This window comes from Staurois parvus, unplaced genomic scaffold (assembly GCF_062004578.1).
Source record: "Staurois parvus isolate SC_StPar_1 unplaced genomic scaffold, SC_StPar_1.0 ptg000097l, whole genome shotgun sequence".
Classification (NCBI taxonomy): domain Eukaryota; kingdom Metazoa; phylum Chordata; class Amphibia; order Anura; family Ranidae; genus Staurois; species Staurois parvus.
Window position 1 is genome coordinate 3,510,798 of NW_028317893.1, and position 24,566 is coordinate 3,535,363.

General features: G+C 43.7%; 1 protein-coding gene across 1 annotated transcript in view; it reads right to left on the reverse strand.

Annotated features, from left to right (window-relative positions):
- Positions 1 to 22,366: 22,366 nt before the first annotated feature.
- Positions 22,367 to 24,566, reverse strand: part of APCDD1 (APC down-regulated 1) — a 72,360-nt gene continuing 70,160 nt past the window's right edge. Inside the window, exons 4-5 of the mRNA XM_089671011.1 lie at positions 23,918 to 24,239; positions 22,367 to 23,433 (exon numbers count right to left, since the gene is read on the reverse strand). Coding sequence (XP_089527137.1) covers positions 22,985 to 23,433; positions 23,918 to 24,239 — 771 coding nt within the window. The 3' untranslated portion in view covers positions 22,367 to 22,984. The remainder of the gene's footprint in view (positions 23,434 to 23,917; positions 24,240 to 24,566) is intronic.

Genomic DNA, 24,566 nt, shown 5'->3' on the forward strand with positions numbered 1-24,566 from the left:
CTTGTTCTTTTTTTCTGATCCCCACTGGTCCTCCTCTCTCATCACATGATGTCACCCACCTGAATGAGCTAGAGGGGAGGGTTGGCAGAGTTTAGCTCACTGTACTCAAGGTTACTAGAGCCTGAACTAGCTGGCAGTGAATCCTAGGCAGCAGAGGCATTCCCTGATCAGCAGCTGCATATTAAAGGAGTGTGCTGCGGGACAGGGAATGCCTGTCTAGAACTGGCTTTGAATGCTTCCTGGCTTGAGAGCTCAGGTGGCAGGACCCCTGAGCTCATTCCTTCTCTGTGCTGCTCTGCCAATCATTGGAGAGGGAGGGAGAAGAGAACTTGTGGGTCGGCAGGGCAGGGACTCAATGGCGATCTACCTGTCACCTGCCCTCGGTACTTGGGCAGATTTTAGTTTGTTTAAGTGGTTAGGGGGTAGAATATTGAATTCTATTTCGTCTTCCTTTGACATCATTGATTGAACCCACAGGTCTGGGACATCTGTGATGTAGAGATAAGCAAACTGTAACAGACATCCACACAAAAGAGCAGGGCAGAAGGCAATTGCTGTTATTGCTCACTTAAACTCGGGTCCTGGAATACAGGATCGTGTTTGTTATTCATTACCCTCTTCCAGTAAGCTGCAGTTTCACAGAAAGAAATTGCAGCAATAGCTGGTTGCAGACCTGTACCTATAATTGTAAAGGGAACCTTTAGGAGCTTCTCAAATTTCCCCAATGCAGAATCTTTGAATGAAGGAATATCTTAAATTTGTACAGTAAGTTGTTTAAGACTGAAATAGCAGGGTCTACTACTAGAATAGACCAATTTTTAGTGAACTCTTTCCACTGGATAGAGCTCGGCAACAATTTTTGGAAGGGTAATAATCTTTTCTCAAGTTCTAGAATCACCATAAATTTCCTATTCTATTTGTTCATGACCAGGAAATGTCTTTTTTTATCTCTTTGTACCCAAAGGGGCATGGTGAGATGGGGGAGATTTGAGTGCAACAATGCTGAGGTTTGTGAGCAGAGCAGAAGTGAGTATATCTTCATTGGCAAGCATATTGTGTAAAGCCATATCATCAGGTGCATGGGAGACTGTAAGTGAAAAAAATATATATATTTTGTTTATTTTTATCAATTTACAAAATGCAAAGTGATCAAACAGAAGAAATATCTAAATCAAATCAATATTTGATGTGACTACCCTGTGGCTTCAAACTAGCATATATTCTTACACTTGCACACTTTGTACACTTGCACAAAGTCAGGGATTTTGTAGGATTAGAGTCAAGTTTATGATTAATTAATTAGACCAAGCAGGTGCTAATAATCAGCATTTTCATATATAGGATGAAACAAAGTCTTAATTGAAACAGAAACTGCTGTGTAGGAGGCTCAAAACTGAGTAAGGAACAGCCAAACTCTGCTACTATGGTGAGGCTGTGGGAGACAGTCACAGGTCATACACCATGGCAAGACTGAGCACAACATCCAAACACAAGGTAGGTATATTGTATCAGCAAGGTCTCTCCCAGGTAAAGATTTCAAAGCAGACTGGGGTTTCAAGATGTGCAGAGCAACCTCTTTTGAAGAAGCAGAAAGAAATGGGCAACACTGAGGACCGTACACACAGTGTTCAGCCAAGGAAACTTAATGCAATAGATAAAAGACACATCATGCTTACTTCCCTTCGACATCGGAAGATTTTCAGCATTGCCATCAGCACAGAACTGGCAGAAACCAGTGGAATCCAGGTACACCCATCTACTTTCAGGAGAAGTCTGGCCAGAAGTGATATTCATAGTGTCCAAAAAGCCATACCTCTGACATGGAAACAAGGCTAAGCGACTCAACTATGCACAATAATATAGGAACTGTGGAAAAATGGCAGCAGGTGCTCTGGAGTGATAAGTCAAAATTTTAAATATCTTACTGTAGCAGGAGGCAGTTTGTTCATGAAGGGCTGGAGAGTGGTACAATAATGAGTGTCTGCAGGCAACAATGATGCATGGTGAAAGGTCCATGCATCTTTGCAGGTGCATTCCTGCAAATAAATTTGGAGATTTGGTCAGGATCAATGCTGTCCTCAATGCTGAGAAATACACACAGATACTTATCCATCATGCCATACCATCAGGGAAGCATGTGATTGGCCCCAAATTTATTCTGCAGTAGGACAGTGACCCTAACCATACAGCCAATGTCATTAAGAACTTCTTTTGGTATAAAGAAGAACATGGAGTCCTGGAATTGATGGTTTGGCGCACACAGAGCCTTGATGTCAAAATCATCGCGTCTATCTGGGATTACATGAAAAACAGAAGGATCCGAGGCAGCCTACACCCACAGAACATCATGTAATAGGCAGAAGTGGTGATGAAGTATGTGACCTGTGGTGTGATGTAACATCTGGTCAGACTACGTTCTGAACGGCTGAAGGAATTTTAGGGCCAAGTTTGAAAATTTACACTGTAAAAGTGAATACATTCCATACAATCCCAAATTGTTTCACTAGCAGTCCGCGATACAGGGTAACCCTGTCTTACCTTTCCAAGTTGCTGGTCCAAGCTTTGGCCATCATGGTGGACACACCCACGGAGGAATTTTTGGTGCCAAGTTGGGCCAAGGTGAGATCCAGTGCCTAAAGTAATACAGAGTGGGGTTCAGGAAAGATTCCCAAAGTTTTAACAAGGTTGCACTGATCTAGATGCACTTCTTCTATTGTAGTATTGGACAGTAAAGACAGTAAAGAGTTGACTGAAGGGTGGATTGAAGAACCAAAAAAAAAAGTATTTAAGCTAAGATAATAAAGTAGTTAAGCTAGAGAAGAGGTCCATCCCCTTAGGACACCAGCAAAAAGTAGGACTCACAGAGTGGAGTAGGGTTATAGAGGGGACACTCAGGGGGCTTGTTCTTAAACACCTGCCAGTGTCCAATCAACTGAAGGTACAAGCCTATAATCCAGGGTCTATGAATACTCAGCCTGTGTCCTGTACTACACATTTAAGATATTAGAGTCAATGCATGCATAACAGCCAATGTAGCTGCTACAGGGCCAGGAGTAGGAGGAGGACCCCATTAGAGAGGCTGTTAGGAAAAACTAAACTGTGAACTTTCCAGTATAGAAGGGCTAAAGTCAGACCTCAGGATCATCACTAGTGACAGATTAATCTCTGTGCATTAAGGAGCATTAGCTTACTTGTCGTAGCAGTGTCAATTTATTGTTCCTTTGAACTTCTGCTATAGACTGCAATTAACCCTGTAGTTTCTCTGGAGCTAAAACCTTACAGGACAGGTCAGTTCCACAAACAAGTTTAAAGAAGCTAAAGTTTAAAGATGTTTGTTTTAAGGTTAAAGAGTAATAGTATTTATAATAAATCATTATGGTTAATATTATTGCAAATACAGCTATAACATTTATCCAAAACTCTGGACCCTCTTAGTGTACTCACTATGCTGAAAACTCTCCTGCTGCCCATTCTTGAATTGGGCATACTTCTTGCTAAGATCAATGACATGTTACATAGTCTGGCTGAAAAAAAGACAAAAGTCCATCCAGTTAAACCATTAACAAAAAAAAAAGTTATAATCCTATACCCACAGTTGATCCAGAGGAAGGCAAAAAAACCCAGCAAAACATGATCCAATTTGCTCCTGCAGGGAAAAAAATTCCTCCTGATCCCCCGAGAGGCAATTGGATATTCCCTGGATCAACTTTACCTATAAATTTTAGTGTCCAGTTATATTCTGTGTATCTAAGAAAGAATCCAGGCCTTTTTTTTTTTTTTGTCCAAAAAAACAAAGTATATTGAAAACAAGATACAAATTATCACACGAAAATGTACAGATGAAGTGTACATAGGACATACAGCAAAGCATGTATCATACAAAGGCAAATGAGGTCCAACGCAAAACCAAACAGTGTGGATGAACTAGGCCACAACAGGGTTGTGCCTGTAATATGTAGGTATGCTTGTCAAGTGCTAAAAAGAAAGAGACGTTTGGCCTCCTACCATATTGTCTTGCGGTAAAAATCTGTAGGGGGGAGACGAGCAAATACGATGCCTAAGTAGAAGTCAATACTACAGAATATGATGATGGAATTGTGCGAATGTAGGAGTAATTGTTGTGGGAACCGCTGACGAATTGCGGGAGGTGATGCTGACCACCTACTCAATGTTCTATTGGAAAAATTGTCCGAAACGTGTGTAAGCATATGAAAAGAAAAGAAAAGAGAAGGCGAGAAAAAAGGGAAAGAAAGAGGAAGGGGAAAAAAAAAAAAAAGGGGGGGGGAGGGACGAAGGGAAGCAAATATGGAGGGTATAATAAGAGGGGGGACAACCGTCATAAATATCTTATCCTCAATACAAACAGTAGCGGGAGTGAGTGGAACCTGCGCTTTCATCGGCGTCGAAAGAATGCGCGTGTAACACAGGGGGGAGTATGATAGCACCCTCAGGTCAAATACTACTAAATAACACTATCGAGAAGTCCAAATCAGGTTCAGACTGGCTGGTCCATGAGGGATCGATACTCCGGGATAGTCAGAAAATGGGTCCAACAGGCCCATACGTGAGAGAATTTCATAGGAGTGTCGAGGGCAGTCACAACCAGTTCTTCCATGTACGCCGTTTTACCCACTCGGGTGAGCCATTCACGTATAGAGGGAGAGCGAGTGGAGCCCCACAGAACCGGAATACAGAGTCTGGCTGCGTTGATCATGTGCATGGCTAATGATTTAAAGTACTGAGCCCTGGGAAGGGAAGAATGATGGAGGAGGAATTGAGCAGGAGAGAGAGCTAAGGGTAAGGTACTTATAGACACTACTAACCTATGGACCTCCTGCCAAAATGGTTGTAGAATCGGGCAAGACCACCAAATGTGAAGAAAGGACCCATCCGGGGTCCCGCATCTCCAGCAGCTGTTGGGGAAGGCGGGGTTAAAATGATGAATTCTTGAGGGAGTTCGGTACCATCTAGAGGCTATTTTGTAGCTGTTTTCTTGTGTCGAGACATTGAGGGAACATTTATGAGAGTATTGGAAGACCAGGTCCCAGTCTGAGTCCGACAGCTCAGCATTAAGATCTCTCTTCCAAGCCCGACATGCGGGGAGGGAGTCATAAGACCGGCTCTCCACTAGAAGTGGGTAGATCTCCGAGATCAGATGTTTCCGCGGTTCAGCCTTCGCGCATGCAGATTCAAATGGGGTAAGAGAGCGATGCCAGTTATGAGGGGGTTTATGAGAGAGCAGATAATGTCTGATCTGGAAATATACCCAGAAAGGGAAATCGCGAATACCCAGGCTTTCTTGCAATTCTCGGAGTGTTTTCACCTTGCCCTTGTGGAGAAAATGTTTCACTAAGATCTGTTTGTGTGGCCAGTGTTTCATTAAAAAGTCTTTATGCATTCCAGGGGGAAAGTCAGGGTTGAGGCGTATGGGGGTCAGGGGGTTGGGTGTGCCAGAAATGGCTGCAGATCTACAAGCCGAACGGAAAATTTTTAACGTAGGTCCCACCAAAGGATGGGTGAGAAGAACTTGTGGCGTGTGTTTCGGCGAAAGCCAAGGAATCGATGCCAGGGGGAAGGGCGAGCAAGCATTCTCTATAGATATCCAGTCTTTAGAGGCAGTGTGAACGTGCCAATCAACTATCCGGGAAAGATGACACGCCCAATAGTAGCGGTAAAGATCAGGGAATCCTATACCCCCTTTAAGTTTAGAGAGGGTTAATTGGGAGTAGGCAATACGCGGACGTTTGTGGCTCCAAAGGAACAGTGAACACAGTCTTTTGCAAGAAGCAAAGAAAGCAAGAGGTAAGTGAATTGGTAATGTTTGGAAGAGATACAGGAGACGGGGAAGTACATTCATTTTAATGATCGCTGCCCTTCCAAACCACGAGAAACAAGGACGGTGCCATTTATTGAGGTCTTCTTGCATAGAGCGAAGAGCGGGAAGAAAGTTTTTCACGTAAAGGTCATCAAGGTTGCTGGTGAGCTGTATACCAAGATAAGTTAGGGAATCCCTTTCCCAGTGAAATGGGAATTGGGCCTCACAAGCAGAGACTAGCTCAGCAGACAAGGTAATGTTAAGGGCGGCAGATTTGGAAAAATTAATTTTAAAATTCGACAAATATCTGAAAAGGGCAAAGTCTTTCAGTAGGTTCGGAAGAGTGATGTGAGGGTCCGCCAGGAACAAAAGAATATCATCCGCATAAGCTGCAAGCTTATATTCCTTGTCTGCCACCGTGATTCCTTTAACATCAGGGTTTAAACGAATTTTCCGCAACAGGGGCTCAAGGGATAGGACAAACAAAAGTGGGGAGAGGGGGCATCCCTGACGTGTGCCGTTCCGTAAATGAAAGGAGTTTGACAGATGGCCGTTCACCCGGACCCGAGCAGTAGGGGCAGAATAGAGGGCCATGATAAAGTTGAGCATCTTCTCACCAAAACCCAGTGCCACCAAAGACGCGTTCAAGTAATCCCAGGCAATCCTGTCAAAGGCCTTTTCTGCATCCAAGGAGAGGAAAAAACCCGGCGTGTTAGACCTGCGAAGCCAGTGATGGAGATTAAGGGCCTTGATAGTGTTGTCCCTTCTCTACCAGGGATAAATCCTGCTTGTTCCAAATTGACCAGGGAGGGAAGCGAGGGAAGAAGATGATTAGCAATGATCTTCGCGAATAGTTTGACGTCCACGTTCAGCAAGGAAATGGGTCTATAATTGGAGACCTGGGTGTTGTCCTTCCCGTCTTTGGGGATAACTGTAATGTGAGCCTCCGACAGGTGGTTAGGTGGCCCTGAAGGTTGAGCGAGAGTGTTAAAAGCAGCAAGAAATGGAGTACCCAGTATATCTAAAAAGGATTTGTAATAGGCTACTGAAAAACCATCAGGGCCCGGGCTCTTCCCCGGTTTCATCTGTTTTACTGCGGATTGCAGTTCAAGTAGGGTGAGATCATTTTCCATAGCGTGCACCAGATCCTCGGAGAGGGCGGGTGAACCGTAGAGATGGAGAAATTCAGAGATCAAGGTAGTTCTAGATTTGTCCGAATGTATGGGGGGACGTTCCGGAGGGAGGTTGTTCAAAATGGGCGGCAATATCGGGGTTGGATGTAGCCTCAATGCCATCAGAGCCTCTGATTTTATGAACCGTCATACTAGCCCGTTTCTCCCGAAGAGCTCTTGCTAGAAATTTCCCGCTCTTATTTGCGAACTCGTAATAGAGCTTATGTGTAAGAATGTATCTTTTTCTAACCACTTTACCCAGTTCCGTGAGAAGCTGTGTGCGTGCATGCGTGAGATCCGAAAGGGTCGACGCAGCCAGAGTCCGTTTGTGTACTCTCTCCAAAGAGCGGATCCTATCTGAGAGGAGCTTCAGACGCTCCTGTTTGGCTTTCTTACGTCTCGTCGCAAGGGCTATGAGGCTACCCCGTATGACACACTTGTGGGCCTCCCATTGTGTGATGGGTGAGGTGTCTGACGAGCTATTCAAGGAAAAATATTCAGCCATATTAGAGCGGAGCTCTTGAACAATAGCGGCATCCGTAAGAAGGGAAGCATCCAAACGCCAGTATTTGGAGCGCGGGTGCGAGATGGGGAACCGTAGCGTCATGGAGATGGGATGATGATCGGAAAGGACCATCGGTTCAATGGTAGCAGCATGGAGGAGAGGGAGATCTGGTTGCGACAAAAAAAAGTAGTCTATCCTAGAATACTTATTGTGTGGTGGGGAAAAAAAAGTATAATCTTTAACAGTGGGGTAAAGTGTACGCCAGGTGTCATGTAATTGTAGAAGCTGTAATTGTATATGTATTTGCCTGAGAGCCTTGTAGGGTAGAAAAGAGCTTCCCGAGGAGGAGTCTAGCAGAGGGCTTAAAGGGACAATCAGATCGCCTCCAAGTACCAGTAACCCTTCCTGGAAAGCAGCTAGGGCAGAGATGATTGAGCGCATGAAGGAGACCTGTTGAACATTGGGGGCATAGACATTGGCGAATGTGATAGGTCTGTTAGCGAATACTCCCTTTATAAACAGGTATCTACCCTCAGGATCCACCATGGAATCCGTTATATGAAACTGGAGGTGTCTGGCGAACAGTATTGCAACCCCCTTAGACTTAGCCAGGGGGTTGGCGGCGTGGAGGACCGTGGGGAAGTGGAAATTGTAAAGCTTTGGGATGGAGTCTTGGCGAAGATGCGTTTCTTGTAAAAAGACCACATCCGCTTTCTGTTTGTGTAAGTAAGAGAGGAGCATGGAACGCTTTTCGGGTATGTTCAAACCTTTGACATTAAGTGAAAGGAGTTTCAGAGACAGTTGTCCCGTCTGTGAGGCAGAAGAAAGCATGGCTGTTGGAAGGCGGAGCCTGAGTCCGGGGCTTCGGTATGCCGAGGATCCGGGGGATGGAAAAAAGGAGGGGGGAGGGGAAAAAGAAAAAAAAAAAGGGGGGGTGAAAAAAAAGAATATAGATAGTATACGGCTAGAGGAACAGACCCGCTGTTCCACGTGAGAGAAAGAAAACAGGAAGAGGGGAAAGGGTCGGGGAAAAAGAAGAGGAGCAGAAAGAAAGAAGAGAAGCTCAGAAAAAAGATACGGATAGAAGCCGAAAGAAAAGGGTCAGTGGAAGCTCGCCGAGCTCACTGTGTGGGGAACGAGGTCAGCGTGAAACCAGGAAGTGCGCATCCGTCGGCCGGTAGCCCCCTATGAGAAATTATAAAACAAAAGGCAAGAACAAGGGGGCGGGGTTCGAGAGAGGTAAGTGGTGTCAGAAGTCCGCAGGGGTGGGGCACATAAAGGTTTGGGTACCGGTCTTCCGTGGGAGATGAAGTGGTATGTGACATGCAGAGGAAGAAGACCTGGGCAAATTTAGTAGGTGTATCACACGTGAAATGTTGCCGAACGAGGGGTCTAGCTACGCTTAGTATTAAATAAGTGTAAGGCACTTACAGAGTGACCGCATTGGGAAGAGCAGCCTACGCCAAGGTGGGCGCGAGATAGTAAAGGGGCACCGCACTGAACGGAGAATATCGGAAGACCCCTGCACATATTACAGGCAAACCACATCACAAGGCACAAACATAACAAGTCAACAATATCAAAACATGAAGGAGCATGACAAAAACAGATAAAACGTCAATAAGCCCCTGTTCAGCCGTTACTAATGAAGCCCCCTAAGATCAAGGCCCATCATCATCCCACAAATATATGAGTATCAAGGGGACTAAATAAGACATAGAAAACCCTCCTCCCCCTACCCCCCCCCACACAAAGATAGTAGCTAGTGTCCCCAGGGAAACAAAGGGTACAAGCATCACCTCTCTCGGAATGGCGTAGGAGTGGGGAGGAGGAGGAGGAGGGAAGTGAGCATGGGAGTGATCAAAGGCACGCAGGCCCTCAGGTATGCCATTTCGGCCAAGTAAAGGCCGGGTTTAAGAGAATGACATGGTTCCATTCTGAAATGTCTAGCCAGTAGCGGGGAGAGGTGATGCTCGTCCACACAATCAGATTCCACTGACTAAAAGACCATTTATACTCCCCGAAAAAAGCAGTTATCCGTCCCCGCATACAATAACCACCTCCCCTCAAACCACCCCCCGATGGAAATTTAGAGACACTAACATATTCACCCAGAAATTATACATTACAAATTGAGCAGGGATCACTTCTAGAGGATTGGGAAGGCCAAGCGTTCCAATGTCCACGGAGAGGATGGGGGGGGCGAACAATTCATCACCGAACAGACCCAAGCGAGCAGCACGACGTCCGCAAAGATGTGAGGGCGAAGTTCAGAGCTTGCCAGTAAGACGATGTCGGAGGATGTTCATCGCCCAGGATGCCTCCAGATGGTAATAGGAAATAGAAGGCTAGGAGAAGGCACAAATCGATAACCAACTGGAGGCGGAGGACTCGCTGTGGAGTGCGGAGAACTAGGTGACGATTAGTAAGGCAGAGCCCAAAAACTGATTCCCCCTTGTATGAGGACGAGACAGCTAGAATGGGGCCAACTCCCACCCCCTTGTAAGGCATGAAGGAACTGTGGAGGCCCACTATTTGCGCATAGGGCAGTGACAGAGTTCCATGAATCACAGGCTGCAATCTTGACGAATAAGTAGTAAAGTAGTAAAGTAGGAGTCCGACGAGCATTGGTCAGAGAGCGCAAGTGCGCAACTGGAACATATGGGGCGGGTGGATGAAAAAAGGTGTGCAGTAACAGTAGAACGTAAATACTCAGCAGGGTATGCATCAAAGTAGCAATGTTGAGGGAAGAACAGGGACCATTAGGTTTCGCGTCTTGGCCTCCTGTGTGCTGGCGAGGCCGTCGGACTGAAGGTAGTCGTGGCGTCCCCCATGAGGGGTCTCAGAGGGGTCGATGGGGCCATCCGCCCTCTACGAGAAGACTGACCGCGCCAATCCATAGCACTATCCTCGGCTACCAAATCCTGGGATAGCGGCAATCTCATGGAGCTGAACCAATCAGGCAGGTCAATCAGCGGGATGTCTATGGAGGCACAGAAAGAGGGCAGTTCTTCAGGGGTTCGCAGGTTGTAAGAACGGCCACTAACTTGTACAGAGAGACAGAAGGGGAACCTCCATCTGTACGGAATGTTACGCGATCGGAGCGTATCCAGAAGAGGGCGTAAGGCGCGCCGTTGGCGCAGGGTGGTGCTAGATAAGTCCTGAAACAGTTGTATTTCTGTCCCCTCATATAAAAGGCGCCCTCTGTCTCTAGCACATCGGAGGACATCTTCTTTGAGCGGGAAACTGACTGGGCAGCAAACGATATCCCTGGGTGGGTCTGCATCTCCCCTCCTGGGGCGGATCGCTCTGTGCACACATTCGATGTCAATCGGGGTTGCTTGCGGGCGACCAAGGAGGTTATTGAATATGGCCATTGCTGCCTTGGGAATATCGGTATTTTCTACTGATTCTGGGAGACCGCGGATTCTGATGTTACGCCTGCGGCCACGGTTATCTAAATCCTCAATATGCCTGTGGAGCTCTCTGATAGTTGACGCGTGTATCGTTGATTGATGTTGTAAATCAAGAATTGCGGAACCATTTTGCCTGGATGCGGATTCCTCGTGATCCAATCGTGAACCCATGGCCCTTAAATCATTATGCAGATCCCCTAATGCTGCAGAGAGTGTGGCTGTCAGGGTGGCCTTAATGTCAGCGGCCACAGCCTGAAGATCCCTCAGGGACAGAGATTGTGAGGCAGAGGGGACATCATGCTGAGGCACTGTGTCTGGAGCTGCCTGCATGTCAGAGCAGGGAGGGTTAATTGTGTCAGCAGCCGTAGGGAGGGGGGGGGAGGGGGATGCAGCAGGAGAAGGAGATGGCTGCGGCCCTTCCCTTTGCTGCTGGGAGCGGAAGAGCTCCTTTATGTGTCTCCCCTGCACACCCTGGCCCCATGGGGAGCGCGATCGGGCACCGGATGAGGTCCGGTCAGTCTTCCCCATGACGGGACAGCTCCCTCTCACCCCGCTCCGTCGTGTGGCGATATAGAGGGATCCGGCCGGCGGGAGTTCCCTCTCTATGCGGCCATCTTCCAGCCGCGGCAGACCACGCCCCCAGAATCCAGGCCTTTTTTAAAGCAATCTAGAAGTTGGCCAGAACCAACTCTTGAGGGAGTCTATTCCACATTTTCACAGCTCTCACTGTGAAGAAACCTTTCGGTGTTTGGAGATTACATTTATTTTCCTCCAGACGTAAAGAGTGCCCCCTTGTCCTCCGTGATGATCTCAGGGTGAATAGCTCTACACCGAGTTTACTATATGAACCACTGATGTATTTATACATGTTGATCATATCCCCCCTTAATCTCCTCTTCTCAAGAGAGATTACATTCAGTTCCTCTAATCTTTCCTCATAGCTGATCTCCTCCATGCCTCTTATCAGTTTGGTTGCCCTTCTCTGTACTTTCTCCAGTTCCCCAATATTCTTTTTGTGAATTGGTGCCCAAAACTGAACTGCATATTCCAGATGAGGTCTTACTAATGATTTGTACAGGGGTAATATGATATCTCTCTCTGTGGAGTCTATAGCTCTTTTAATACAAGAGAGGATTTTGCTCGCTTTAGAAACCGCAGCTTGGCATTGCATGCCATTATTAAGCTTGTGATCTACCAGAACCCCCAGATCCTTCTCCACCATTGATTCCCCCAGTTGTACTCCCCCTAGTATGTATGATGCATGATGCATGTATTGTCACACTTGACATTGCCACCTGATTTAGCTATGGGGCTCCATGTTTTGTAGTTACATCCCTGGTACACAGAGCTCTGAGACAGTCTTTAAGGTTCGGTTCACACAAGTGCCATTTTGAATGGGCTGTTGTGTCTTGTAAAATGCAGGAAAAAGGTCCCTGCACCTTTAAAGAAATCGCAGGGTGTGATTTCCAGTGTGGGTGGCACCTGCCTGTGGGTCCCGGGTTTTGTGTCTGGGTGGTTGCAGCTTCCACCTGCACTAGTGTGAACCAAGCCTAAAATCCAGTTTGTTACTAATAAAGAAGGAATACACTTTACCTTATTGGTCTTCCTTTATGGTGAAAAGTGACAGAACAATAAATAATCTTATCAGATGGTTAATTTCACTGAATGATTTCTACCAAAGGAATGCAAATACAGTACAAAAAAGATGTTTGAGATAACTAGGCCTCCGGAGTAATACTGCAGGTGTAGAATATTCATTGTCTATCTCCATGGAATGTGTCAGGCCCTAGGGTAGGAGATCTTGTCATCTAATCACCTTGCAGTATGAATGACTTTGACCTTGATGCCCTGAAGTGTGAACATCACTAGAACTGATACTGAAACACTGATCAGAACTATACATTTAACCCCCAGAATTGTGGTTTCCTGTTACAAGTAGGCTCTGAAATTTAATAATGATGAATCACGGTTTGTAAAATTACTGTAAATATGTGATGTGCACAAAGAAACATGCTCCCATGTCCAAGTTGCTAACGTACAAAATACAGCAAACTCATGCAGCATAGTCACTGACAGCTAAAGTATCAGCTACATGACATTTCATCTAATGGGGGGTAACGTTTACAGAGAATGAAGAGTTAGTAATATATTAGTATTCAGTCATTTTTTTGTATTCATGTAATAATGTCAGTAAAAAGCAGAAATACATGTACAGTAAAACAACTTGTCCCTTGCATAATACCACCAACTTTTTGGTGTTTATTAAATACTTTAAATCAGGACAAAAAGCAGAGCACTGAGAATAAAATGCAATATCATCAACCAATCATCTTGCATCAGTCTAAGCGTAAAGGGATTTCTGATTAATTGCTAGGGATCATTGTACTTGGAACTTAGCACATTGCTCCTTTTTTGCAGACTAAAGCCGTGATCTCCAAATTGTGGCCCAGGGGCTGGATGTAGCCCTTTGCTGCCTTAATCCAGCACTTGGGGCACTATTCCTCCCACTGATATCATCCACTATTCCTAGCACAGACACTAACAATGGGGCATAATTCCTACCACTAGCACCAGAAATAGGGCACTACCTCCCCCTACTACCAAAGGTGGGGTATTGTTTGCTCCCACTGACTCCAGGACAAGTTCTACCCCACTGGTCACAGTCCAGCCCCCTAAAGTCTGAAGGACAGTAAGCAGGCCCTTTGTTTAGATAGTTTGGAGACCCTTGGACTAAAGGATCAATTCATAAAGCTTTAACACCACCAAGGCATTCTATTTACAGCCATGTGATTTCAAAATTTGTTCAACTGTACTGAAAACAACTGCCAGAACAAGAATATTAGCCTGGTGTGCTAGCCCTTTGAGTTGAGTTTTAGGCCTCATTCAAGCTCTGGCTGCGTCTGTTCAGCCACTGCTCCCCAATTGACAGCAATAGGACTGCCTGCACAGGGATGCATGGAACACCTGTGCATAACCATGCAGGCAAGCATGGCCCTCGCATGGGCGTATGTTGTAGAACAGGGGTGTCACACTCCATTTCATCACGGGCCATATCAGCATTACAGTATGGTTGCCCTCAAAGGGCCGGTTGTATCTGTAAGACTAGATGTCCAGAACACCCCCCCATTACATCAAGAATCCTCCACCCTCCCGTACATCACCGTGCACTCCCCTTTGGGAGCAGAACTGGAATGCAGAAGATGCAGAGACTGGAGGAGGACCAGAGGAGTGGAGTCAGTTATCAGAGACTGCTGAATGCTGAGACCAGGGGAAGCAAAGATAAGGGGGTGCTGCAGCTGCACTGAGAGGTGCAGAATTTGGCAGAGGAGTTCTATACTCCTCTCTACTGCGGACTGCTGAGACAAGGTGGGGACAGGGACAGGTGTACCTGCAAGAGAGGTGCAAGGGCCACATGAATTGGCCTGGAGGGATGCATTCAGCCTGCAGGGCCTTGTGTTTGACACCTGTGTTGTAGAAGAAGCTAAGGACAAGAGACCTTAAAGTTGTATTAAACCCAGATTTAAAGGATACATTCACCTTTTGTATCATGTTACATTTTACACCCATATTCAGGGAGTAACATGTAAAATATTACAATTGTGCCAACCCCTGCACCCCCCAGATCCTCCATTGTAACAGCTAGTGAGGGATCTTTTCCCCCTGCTCGCTGTCACAATTTAAAAAAAAAAAACAGCATTCTGTGAATGGGAAGACTACATGTCACAACAGCCTTTGCGGCTATAGGCTTGTAGTTCCTAATGAACTGCCATGGCACTGTTGAGTGCTGTGGTAGTTCATTCATTATTCCTGTCGGTGTAAAACTGCCTACTCGCATGAGCAGACAGATTACACTGACAGTCTGCAGGAATCCTGCATGGTACCAGCGATCGTTTAGGCTTTGTCTTCTTTATTTCATCTGCTGATCTGGCAAATAACACACTTACTATCTTAGGGTGTCTCCACTCTTAATAGAGGAGCAAAGGAAACGCCTTTAGACAGTAGCATTGTAGCATTGGGGGGAATGATAAGCTATTCAAACACTAGGAGAATTTTGTTCAACATTTTTCATTTTTTAAGAACATTCACTTTTTGAATTGTTGATGTGATCAAATCAACATTAATTTTTTTTACCTCAGTGACGAGATGATTTGAAGAAGCGGGATGAAAGTTTTTTAAACAAAGGAACCATTTTATAACAGTGTATGTTGTTTCTTTGGGGAAGTCTATCTATACCAAAATTGAATGTTAAAAGCAAATTAAATTTTGAAATACTTTGAATCTGCTTAGAGTTTTTGTAGGAATGTCCGTAGGAATGTTCTCTCAAAAATCTACCAGCAAGCCTAACCACTTGCCCTCCAGAGGATTTCCCCCCCTTCCTGACCAGGCCATTTTTTGCGATACGGTGCTGCGTTATTTTAACTGATAATTACACAGTCATGCAACGCTGTACATAAATGAAATTTATGTTCTTTTTTTCCCACAAATATAGCTTTCTTTCGGTGGTATTTGATCACCTGTGCTTTTTTTTATTTTATGCGCTATAAACAAAAAAAGGCCTGACAATTACTTTTTTGCTATAAAACATATCCAGTAAAAAAAGATTTAAAAAATCAAATTTCGGCATAAATTTAGGCCAAAATGTATTATGCTAAGTCTTTGCTAAAAAATTCTCAATACATGTAAATTAATTGGTTTATGTGAAAGTTATAGCGTCTACAAATGGCGGTATATATACTGGAATTTTTATTTATTTATTTTTTATACTAGTAATGGTGGCAATCAGCGACTTATAGCGGGACTGTGGGACTACCGAGAGCATTCTGACACTGGGTGGGAACTAACTGCCACTGACATCCCAATGACACTAATACAGTGATCAGCGCTAATAAAAATCACTGACCCTGTACTAACAGCACTGGGCATGAAGGGGTTAACATCTGGGGCGATGAAAGGGTTAACTTTGTGTGTTTTACATAATGTGCTGTGTGTGTTTTACTAGGGAAAAATACTGCTTTGTATTTCTGTGCTGTGCAGAGAAATACACAGCAGCATGTTCTTGCTGGCGGAAGAGAGACCTGTGTTGTTTACACACAGAACTCTCCCCTGTCAGTGTTACTCGGTGATCACTGGGTGCTGGGGGGGAATCTCCAGCTAAGACCCGGTGATTGACATCTGTAGCAGCCAATGGTGGCGTGGGCAGGGCAGACCGCGCGCCCCCCAACCAGAAATGCAAATCACGCATATACATATATATATACTGTGTATATATTTATGTATATATATATATATACCGTATTTATTCGAGTATAACGCGCAAAATTTTCTACCAAAAAAAGAAATCAAAGTTTGGGTGCGCGTTATAAACGAGGGCTGGGGTGGGGTGACGCAGTGGCGGCTGATCCATTGAGGGCGCAGGCGCTCACTGTACGCGAGGGCGAAGAAAAAAAAACGTCCCCTGTGCCGGCCCCGCCCCTTTAAGGGGCGGCGAAAACAGGGGATCGTTTTTTTTTTTTCTACGTCCCCTCGTCGCGTACAGTGGGCGGCCCGAACTGGCGAGATGCACTGGTGGGGTGACGCAGTGGCGGCCGGTCCATTGAGGGCGCAGGCGCTCACTGTACACGAGGGCGAAGAAAAAAAAACGTCCCCTCGTCGCGTACAGTGGGCGGCCCGAACTGGCGAGATACACTGGGGGTGAGAATTCTTATCCGCTGTAACATATGGTCGCCTCTTCATTTCCTTTCCTCGCCTCGCCCACACGTTACGGTAAGCATTGCTGTTTTGCTGTTTTGCACAATTCAGTGTTCTTCATATTTTTGGTTCTTCAAAAAGTGAAACAAAATTTTATACCGATTTTTAATCGAAAATTAGGGGTGCGCATTATACACGTGTGCGCGTTATACTCGAATAAATACGGTATATGTGATTTTGCGCAGCCCTGGCAATCTGTAGCAGTAGTTCTACTATAGGACGGCGGGGAAGCAGTTAAGATGCACAAGCAGATTTAGATGACTTGGCAAAAGCTGCCCATAGATGTGTAGAAGATGGACTTGACTTCATACTAACTTTTCTAAGATTTTTCCTAAGAATTTTTATTTGAATTTCTATCCATCTATGGCCAGCTTAAAGTGGTTGTAAACCTCAGACATGAAATATGAACAAAGCATATCACTCTATAGTATGTCTCTATTAAGAGAACTAAGTGTCATTTCTGTTCACTGCTTCATTCCTCTGCTATCAGCATGAATCACTTCTGACAAGTTTTCCTGACACCAAGAGAAAAATGGTGACGAAAGGGACCTACAACAGATTGACAGCCTCATCTCTGTTCCTCTGAGCTGTGTGGAGGGGGGTGTGTCCCTTCCTTCCAATCAGCTCTCAGAACTCTCTTCACTGAGCTCTGCAGAGTGTAATTTCAGCTGTCTGCCCCCTTTTTTCTGAACTCTCACTCAAGGTTTAAAATTCTGGACTTTGAAGGAATGTAGAGAACAAAAGACTGCAGATAGACAGGTAGGACTTGTGTAGGAAGATTTGTTTCACCTCTGTGTATCACCTGAGGCCAGTCACTTCACTGGGTATATGTAAGAGTTTACGACCACTTTCAAAAATTAAAGCTATTACTTTTCTCATTCTTCCTCTCTTTCTCCCCTTCCTTCCTAATTTTCCCTTCCTACTTGATCCCTAAAATTTAAACACAGGGTACAGAGGAATTCAGCAGTCTAGTTCTATGGGGCTGTTATAGATGGGTGGATGGGGGGGGGGGGGGGGGGGGGGCAGGCGAGAGCTTTTTTTATTTAAAAAGGGTTAAACAAAATCCCTATTTGCTCAGTGGAAGGGAGGAGGCGTAGAGAGGAGGCAACATGAAATTGAGGGTAAAGATCTGTTTTAAAATGTATGTCAGGGCAAATAAAAAAGGAATATCTCTGTAATACATACACATTTCATCATGCTTTATCCCTGTAAATACAATGCAAGTAAAGATAAAAAACTGGAAAAAAAATCTTGGGAAAATGCACATAGCTCCTAATTTCCTGTTGTGGACTGACAGCACAGGGCCTTTACTGAATGAAATTATAAGGAATGGTATTAGCCCTGCATGGTTGACTTTTTTGAACTAAGAAAACTTCTTATCTCCACTACATAGAGGAAGGAAGTTTTGTAGTTTAGGGAAGGGAGCTAAGCAGAGTTGATTAGACTCCTTGATATAACAACAAAGGCGGAATGAACAGGACAGCTCTGAATTTTAGAATCAACAGGATTTTTTTTAAACTTGACGAACTTGACAAACATCAAAAATAGCTAATGTCAACAAATCAAAAGACAGCAAATAAGAGAAGTTCATTGTTAGGCTGGCCATTCATTATACAATTTTCTTGTACAATTTTCCTTTAGATTTACCAAAACCATACTGTATAATATAAGCTCAAACCTAAACACTTTCAATTTGTATGCAGTCAGACTGGCCCTTGCACTACATAGTTGAAGGTAAATGTAAAGGAAATTGAACAAGAAAATACTAAATTGTATGACCAGCTTTAGAGTTTACACAGACTTTAATGTGTAATAGATTTGGATAATTCTCAGTGTTCAGAGAAAAGCTCACAAAGGAATTGTGCAGTCGATTACATTTAGATGAGAAGTGTACAGAAATCTTTTATGTGTGTATGCTCACCTTGAACGTATCTATACCAATTAAATAAGAGTGCATGAAGCAGAGACTGGATATATTGGAGAAATGGTACAAATTGTCATATACTGTATGATAATCTTTTTTTAATCCTAAAGTAGTTATTTGTAACATTTTTTTTTTGCACCCAAAAAATGATATCAATGTAGTCAAGGTTCAGACAACTTTCACCCAAGATCCAAACATTTTCACCCAAAAAGTCAGTAAAAAAAAAAGAAAAATAAGTGTTAACCTTAGGTCAAAGTTGCATGAGTCATGAATAAAAGTATACACTGTATAAATTATTTTTAAAAAGTTGAACAATCAGATTGTAGCACGTTATTCTGGATAGGAATATTTATTCTTTGTGCCTGTAAAAAAAAGCCTTGACCTGATGGCCTATTTGGATGTAGTCACTTTATTACATCCAATGTACTTTCTAAAGCTGTGTATACACAGTTTTTTTGTATACCAGCGTGCTGAGTGATAAAAAACTGACAGATCCCTGCATCCACAAAAGCAGTGTGGATGCAGGGATCTCCCCTCGTAAGAATACATAGATCAGCTTTGCAGCCACTGGCTGCAAATGCTGATTGAATGCCAATTTTCTAGTAGGACCATTCAACAGAAGCTGGTCCAACAACCAGCTTCTGTTGAACAAACAGGGTTAAACACAGAGTGAAATTCATCTGGTTCCTGCTGAACCGGCCAACTTTCAGTCTGTGTATACCCAGCTTTAGGCTAGGTTCACATAAATGTGGGAATGCATGGAAATCACACCCATTCCTGCACCTGCAGACAAACCGCACTGGTATTTACCTGATGCACTGGGTTGTCATTAATTCTCAAACAATATGTAGACACAACATTTCATATTCCTAATATGTGCCTGCTGTACCATTTACTTGCATGAAAAAGTATCCTTTTTTCTTTGTATAGCTTCCTTTGTGTGAAATCCCTGATATTCCTGCCAATCCCCCTGCTTTCCTATTAAAAACTGAGCACATAAGGCAGGAAAGCACAGCATGGTCAGTTCTCTAGCTGTGCTGGAACTCAGCCTGCTCTCCTCCAATGATCAAACTTTTGCTGACATGCCTCATCCTGAACAGCCATTCACTGGGAAGATCAGTGTGCTGGTGTTTCTCTTCCCGCACCTTTCTGAGAACAGAAGGTATGTGATCACTTATAAACAAGGGGGAAAAAGGTATTTATAAAGTTTTTTTTATACAGTCAGGTCCATAAATATTGGGACATCAACACAATTCTAACATTTTTGGCTCTATACACCACCACAATGGATTTGAAATAAAATGAACAAGATGTGCTTTAACTGCAGACTGTCAGCTTTAATTTGAGGGTATTTACATCCAAATCAGGTGAACAGTGTACGAATTACATCAGTTTGCATATGTGTCTCCTACTTGTTAAGGGACCAAAAGTAATGGGACAATTGGCTTCTCAGCTGTTCCATGGCCAGGTGTGTGTATTCCCTCATTATCCCAACTACAATGAGCAGATAAAAGGTCCAGAGTTCATTTCAAGTGTGCTATTTGCATTTGGAATCTGTTGCTGTCAACTCTCAAGATGAGATCCAAAGAGCTGTCACTATCAGTGAAGCAAGCCATCATTAGGCTGAAAAAACAAAACAAACCCATCAGAGAGATAGCAAAAACATTAGGCGTGGCCAAAACAACTGTTTGGAACATTCTTAAAAAGAAGGAACGCACCGGTGAGCTCAGCAACACCAAAAGACCCGGAAGACCACGGAAAATGACTGTGGTGGATGACCGAAGAATTCTTTCCCTGGTGAAGAAAACACCCTTCACAACAGTTGGCCAGATCAAGAACACTCTCCAGGAGGTAGGTGTATGTGTGTCAAAGTCACCAATCAAGAGAAGACTTCACCAGAGGGAATACAGAGGGTTCACCACAAGATGGAAACCATTGGTGAGCCTCAAAAACAGGAAGGCCAGATTAGAGTTTGCCAAACGACATGTAAAAAAGCCTTCACAGTTCTGGAACAACATCCTATGGATAGATGAGACCAAGATCAACTTGTACCAGAGTGATGGGAAGAGAAGAGTATGGAGAAGGAAAGGAACTGCTCATGATCCTAAGCATACCACCTCATCAGTGAAGAATGGTGGTGGTAGTGTCATGGCGTGGGCATGTATGGCTGCCAATTGAACTGCTTCTCTTGTATTTATTGATGATGTGACTGCTGACAAAAGCAGCCGGATGAATTGTGAAGTGTATCGGGCAATATTATCTGCTCATATTCAGCCAAATGCTTCACAACTCATTAGACGCTTCACAGTGCAGATGGACAATGACCCAAAGCATACTGCAAAAGCAACCAAAGAGTTTTTTAAGGGAAAGAAGTAGAATGTTCTGCAATGGCCAAGTCCATCACCTGACCTGAATCCGATTGAGCATGCATTTCACTTGCTGAAGACAAAACTGAAGGGAAAATGCCCCAAGAACAAGCAGGAACTGAAGACAGTTGCAGTAGAGACTTGGCAGAGCATCACCAGGGATGAAACCCAGCGTCTGGTGATGTCTATGCGTTCCAGACTTCAGGCTGTAATTGACTGCAAAGGATTTGCAACCAAGTATTAAAAAGTGAAAGTTTGATTTATGATTATTATTCTGTCCCATTGCTTTTGGTTCCTTAACAAGTGGGAGGCACATATTCAAACTGTTGTAATTCCTACACCGTTCACCTGATTTGGATGTAAATACCCTCAAATTAAAACTGACAGTCTGCAGGTTTGTTTCATTTCAAATCCATTGTGGTGGTGTATAGAGCCAACAATGTTAGAATTGTGTTGATGTCCCAATATTTATGGACCTGACTGTATCTATACACAAATGTTTTACTTTTAATTTCTATTTTAAATTCTATGGGTTGTGTTACAAAGTGAGTGTTTACATTTACTTTAATGGCACCGCCACACATCTGAAAACCCAGAGCGTTTTATGGGGTGAGAAACAACATGGTGCAAACGCACCATGTGATTTCCCTGTGGCTGAGATTTTAAAAAGGTGCAGGGACATTTTTCTTGCATTTCCTGTGTGAACATGACCTGCACCAGTTGCATAAGTGTGAACCTAGCCTTAGTCACAGATTTCACACAAGTATGAAAATTAAAAGTTTTGACTTATGACCCTAATCCCAGTGCTTGATCAGTGTCTTAAAATACTAAAGTCAGTGGCAAACAATCAGCTAAAGAGGTCAACAGTGGCAGACTCTAATGTTCTCTCAATGCAGGTTTACTTTAGGTCCCAAGCCATATCCATCATTGTCCTTCCTTGCACAGGTATACAGGAATTTTGCGAGGTTGGAGATATAAGAATTAAAGTTCAGACGTTTTTTGTTTTGAATAGAGTAGGAAAGGGTTAGAATACCTATCAGATTTCAACTTCTATTTGAGTTCCCATTATAGAGATTTCTCTTCCTTGTCTTGGTGATCATGGTTTCACCAGACTGGTGGTTATTCACCAAAACTGCATGGTGCAAAATCTGGTGCAGCTATGCATAGAAACCAATCAGCTTCCAGGTTTTATTGCCAAAGCTTAGTTGAACAAGAAGAAGTTAGATGCTGATTGGCTACCATGCACAGCTGCACCAGATTCTGAGTGCACCAGTTTTAGTAAATCTACCCCCAGGGTGATTCTCAGCAACACAGACAGAAATATATATTTTTTCAGCAAAGAAGGCTAGAGCACTAGTCGCGTATTTATTACTGTCCCATGAGTTTCATTCAACACTGTATATGTACAATTAACACAATATTTATCCAGAAATTTTCAAGTCTTTATTCTTTGGTGTAAAATGTGTAATATGTCAATATAAATCAATGCATCTTTCATATACATATATGTACATTCTAAGGATATATACAGCAAATATTCCGACCCATTTGAAGTTGAAGGGACTATATGACAGATACCCCCTTAGACAGCAATGGAGCCAGTTCATAAAAAAAGATCAGTCTTTAGCTTAGAGGCACAATACTGTACAAAATCCATCCTGATCATGTCAACACTGTTAGGAATTTGGTATGCATTATGGAGCACAGTTATGTCACAACAGCAATATGGCACAGACTAGATGTGTACATCAGTGGCTGTAAACTACTTATTTTCTCATCAATATATTAACTGAAAATTGTCAGCTGACATAAAGTGCAATTACTGTTGTACAACCAAATAAGGCAAGGTCAGCTTAGGTTAAGGGCAAATGTCAGTTGGAGATTTAGAAGTAGATAGGGTAAGGTATGATAGCCAGGGCACCATTTCTTGGGCATCCAACCAAGTGCATCAAGTAAACAAGTATAATTTCTTCAATGAAACAAGAGGTCCTTGGTCCCATTAAATTAAAATACAAAGGGCACTTCTTCTTAAGTTATTTCAGCTGGTCCAAAAATAAAGTAGTACAAATAAACACAAATATGGTAAAGGAAAACCAATGAATGTGGATGATGCAAGTAGGTGCGTTCCTGATCCGAGTTTGTAGACTCCATTATATGCCTCTTCCAGTCTGAGTGGTGAAGAGGCACACTGCACTAGTGGCACTTGGTAGGATGTTGCTCTCTTTTCAGGTCTATCTGGACTAGAGCCATCACTTGGTCTTTGGCCATTGAAAAGTAAATATCTTCCTCGCGCATCTTGCTCCATCCGAAATAGCTCATATTCTGTGTGCGGAAGCCTTATTCCCAAAGCCACACAACCATTTGTGTGAGTAACATCTTGCTCCACACCTACTTTCCAGGAACCCTCTGCTCCACACTCGTCACCATTGAAAACGTTGAGTAGAGAAGCTGTAGCATAGTCCATTGGAGTGACCTTCATATGGTTTACTGTAAAAGAAGAAAACATATTTCAGCCTGCAAGTAACTAATTTTCTGTCCTAGGGGTCAATACTCACTCACTATGGGGGGTCAGCATTGTCACCCCAGGCTGCTTTCCTGTCTTGAACTTCAAAAACCTCTTTATCTCCTCCTTCCTATCAAATAGTTTTTTAATTCACGGAAGATAGCTGGGAAAGCTGATAAACCTCTTTGAGATTTTGGTTCTTTTCTGACATTAACATTATTTAGAATACTCAACAAGTTACTTACTGCTGTTTTTCAAGGAATATTACACATTTTTGTCAGTTTTACATGTGCCCCCCAAGATATGCTCTTGTTATTATTGGCCTTCTATATAAATTATAATTTTTTGTTTTAATACCTGTATATTTATTCAATCTTTCATGTTCCTTTCTCACATTCCAAGCAGGTATCTGTTGCTATTTTCCATCATTCATGCAAAGATCCATATAAACTACCACGTCTTACTCACCTTTGAAGACAAATTCTGTCCCCCCCATGACCTTAGTTGACGTCACCCCTCTGCTGTAGCGCCCCTTGGCATAGATAGTAAATGAAGGATGCTTGCAGACAGGATCTGAGTAGTGGTAGTAATATCCCTCCCAGGTGTTATTCTTATCATGGAAGATAAAGTGTCTGGTGAGGAAGAGTACTTCTGGTCGGACCTCACAGCGTTGGCTCACCCATTCCCCATTCAGTCCAATAGTAAGGTCAGCTTTGGGAGGTAAGATTGGAGGGTGGTGTTCATCAGATCGGAAGATGATTCTGCAGGCGATACATGATTGATCGTGGTTCTGAAAAGAAGTATAAAACAAATTAGAGCATAAAACACATTTTGTCATATACTAATTACAGTAACTGGAATTGGGGCAATGGTTATTGTTTAGGACCACAAATATCAAAGGATGACATCACTTTGTTGCAGTTAAAGGAGAAGTATGGGGTTGTTACAAAACAAGCATACTGTATATACTCACCTCTATGCTGCAGCATTGCTGTGATGCTGCAGCTATCCTATGTTGGCTCTACAACACAGAACTGAGTGGTCACATGACCAGGGAACGCTCAGATCTCAGTCGGCACAGAGCAGAGAACAGTGAATGTTAGTCACTGCTCTCCGC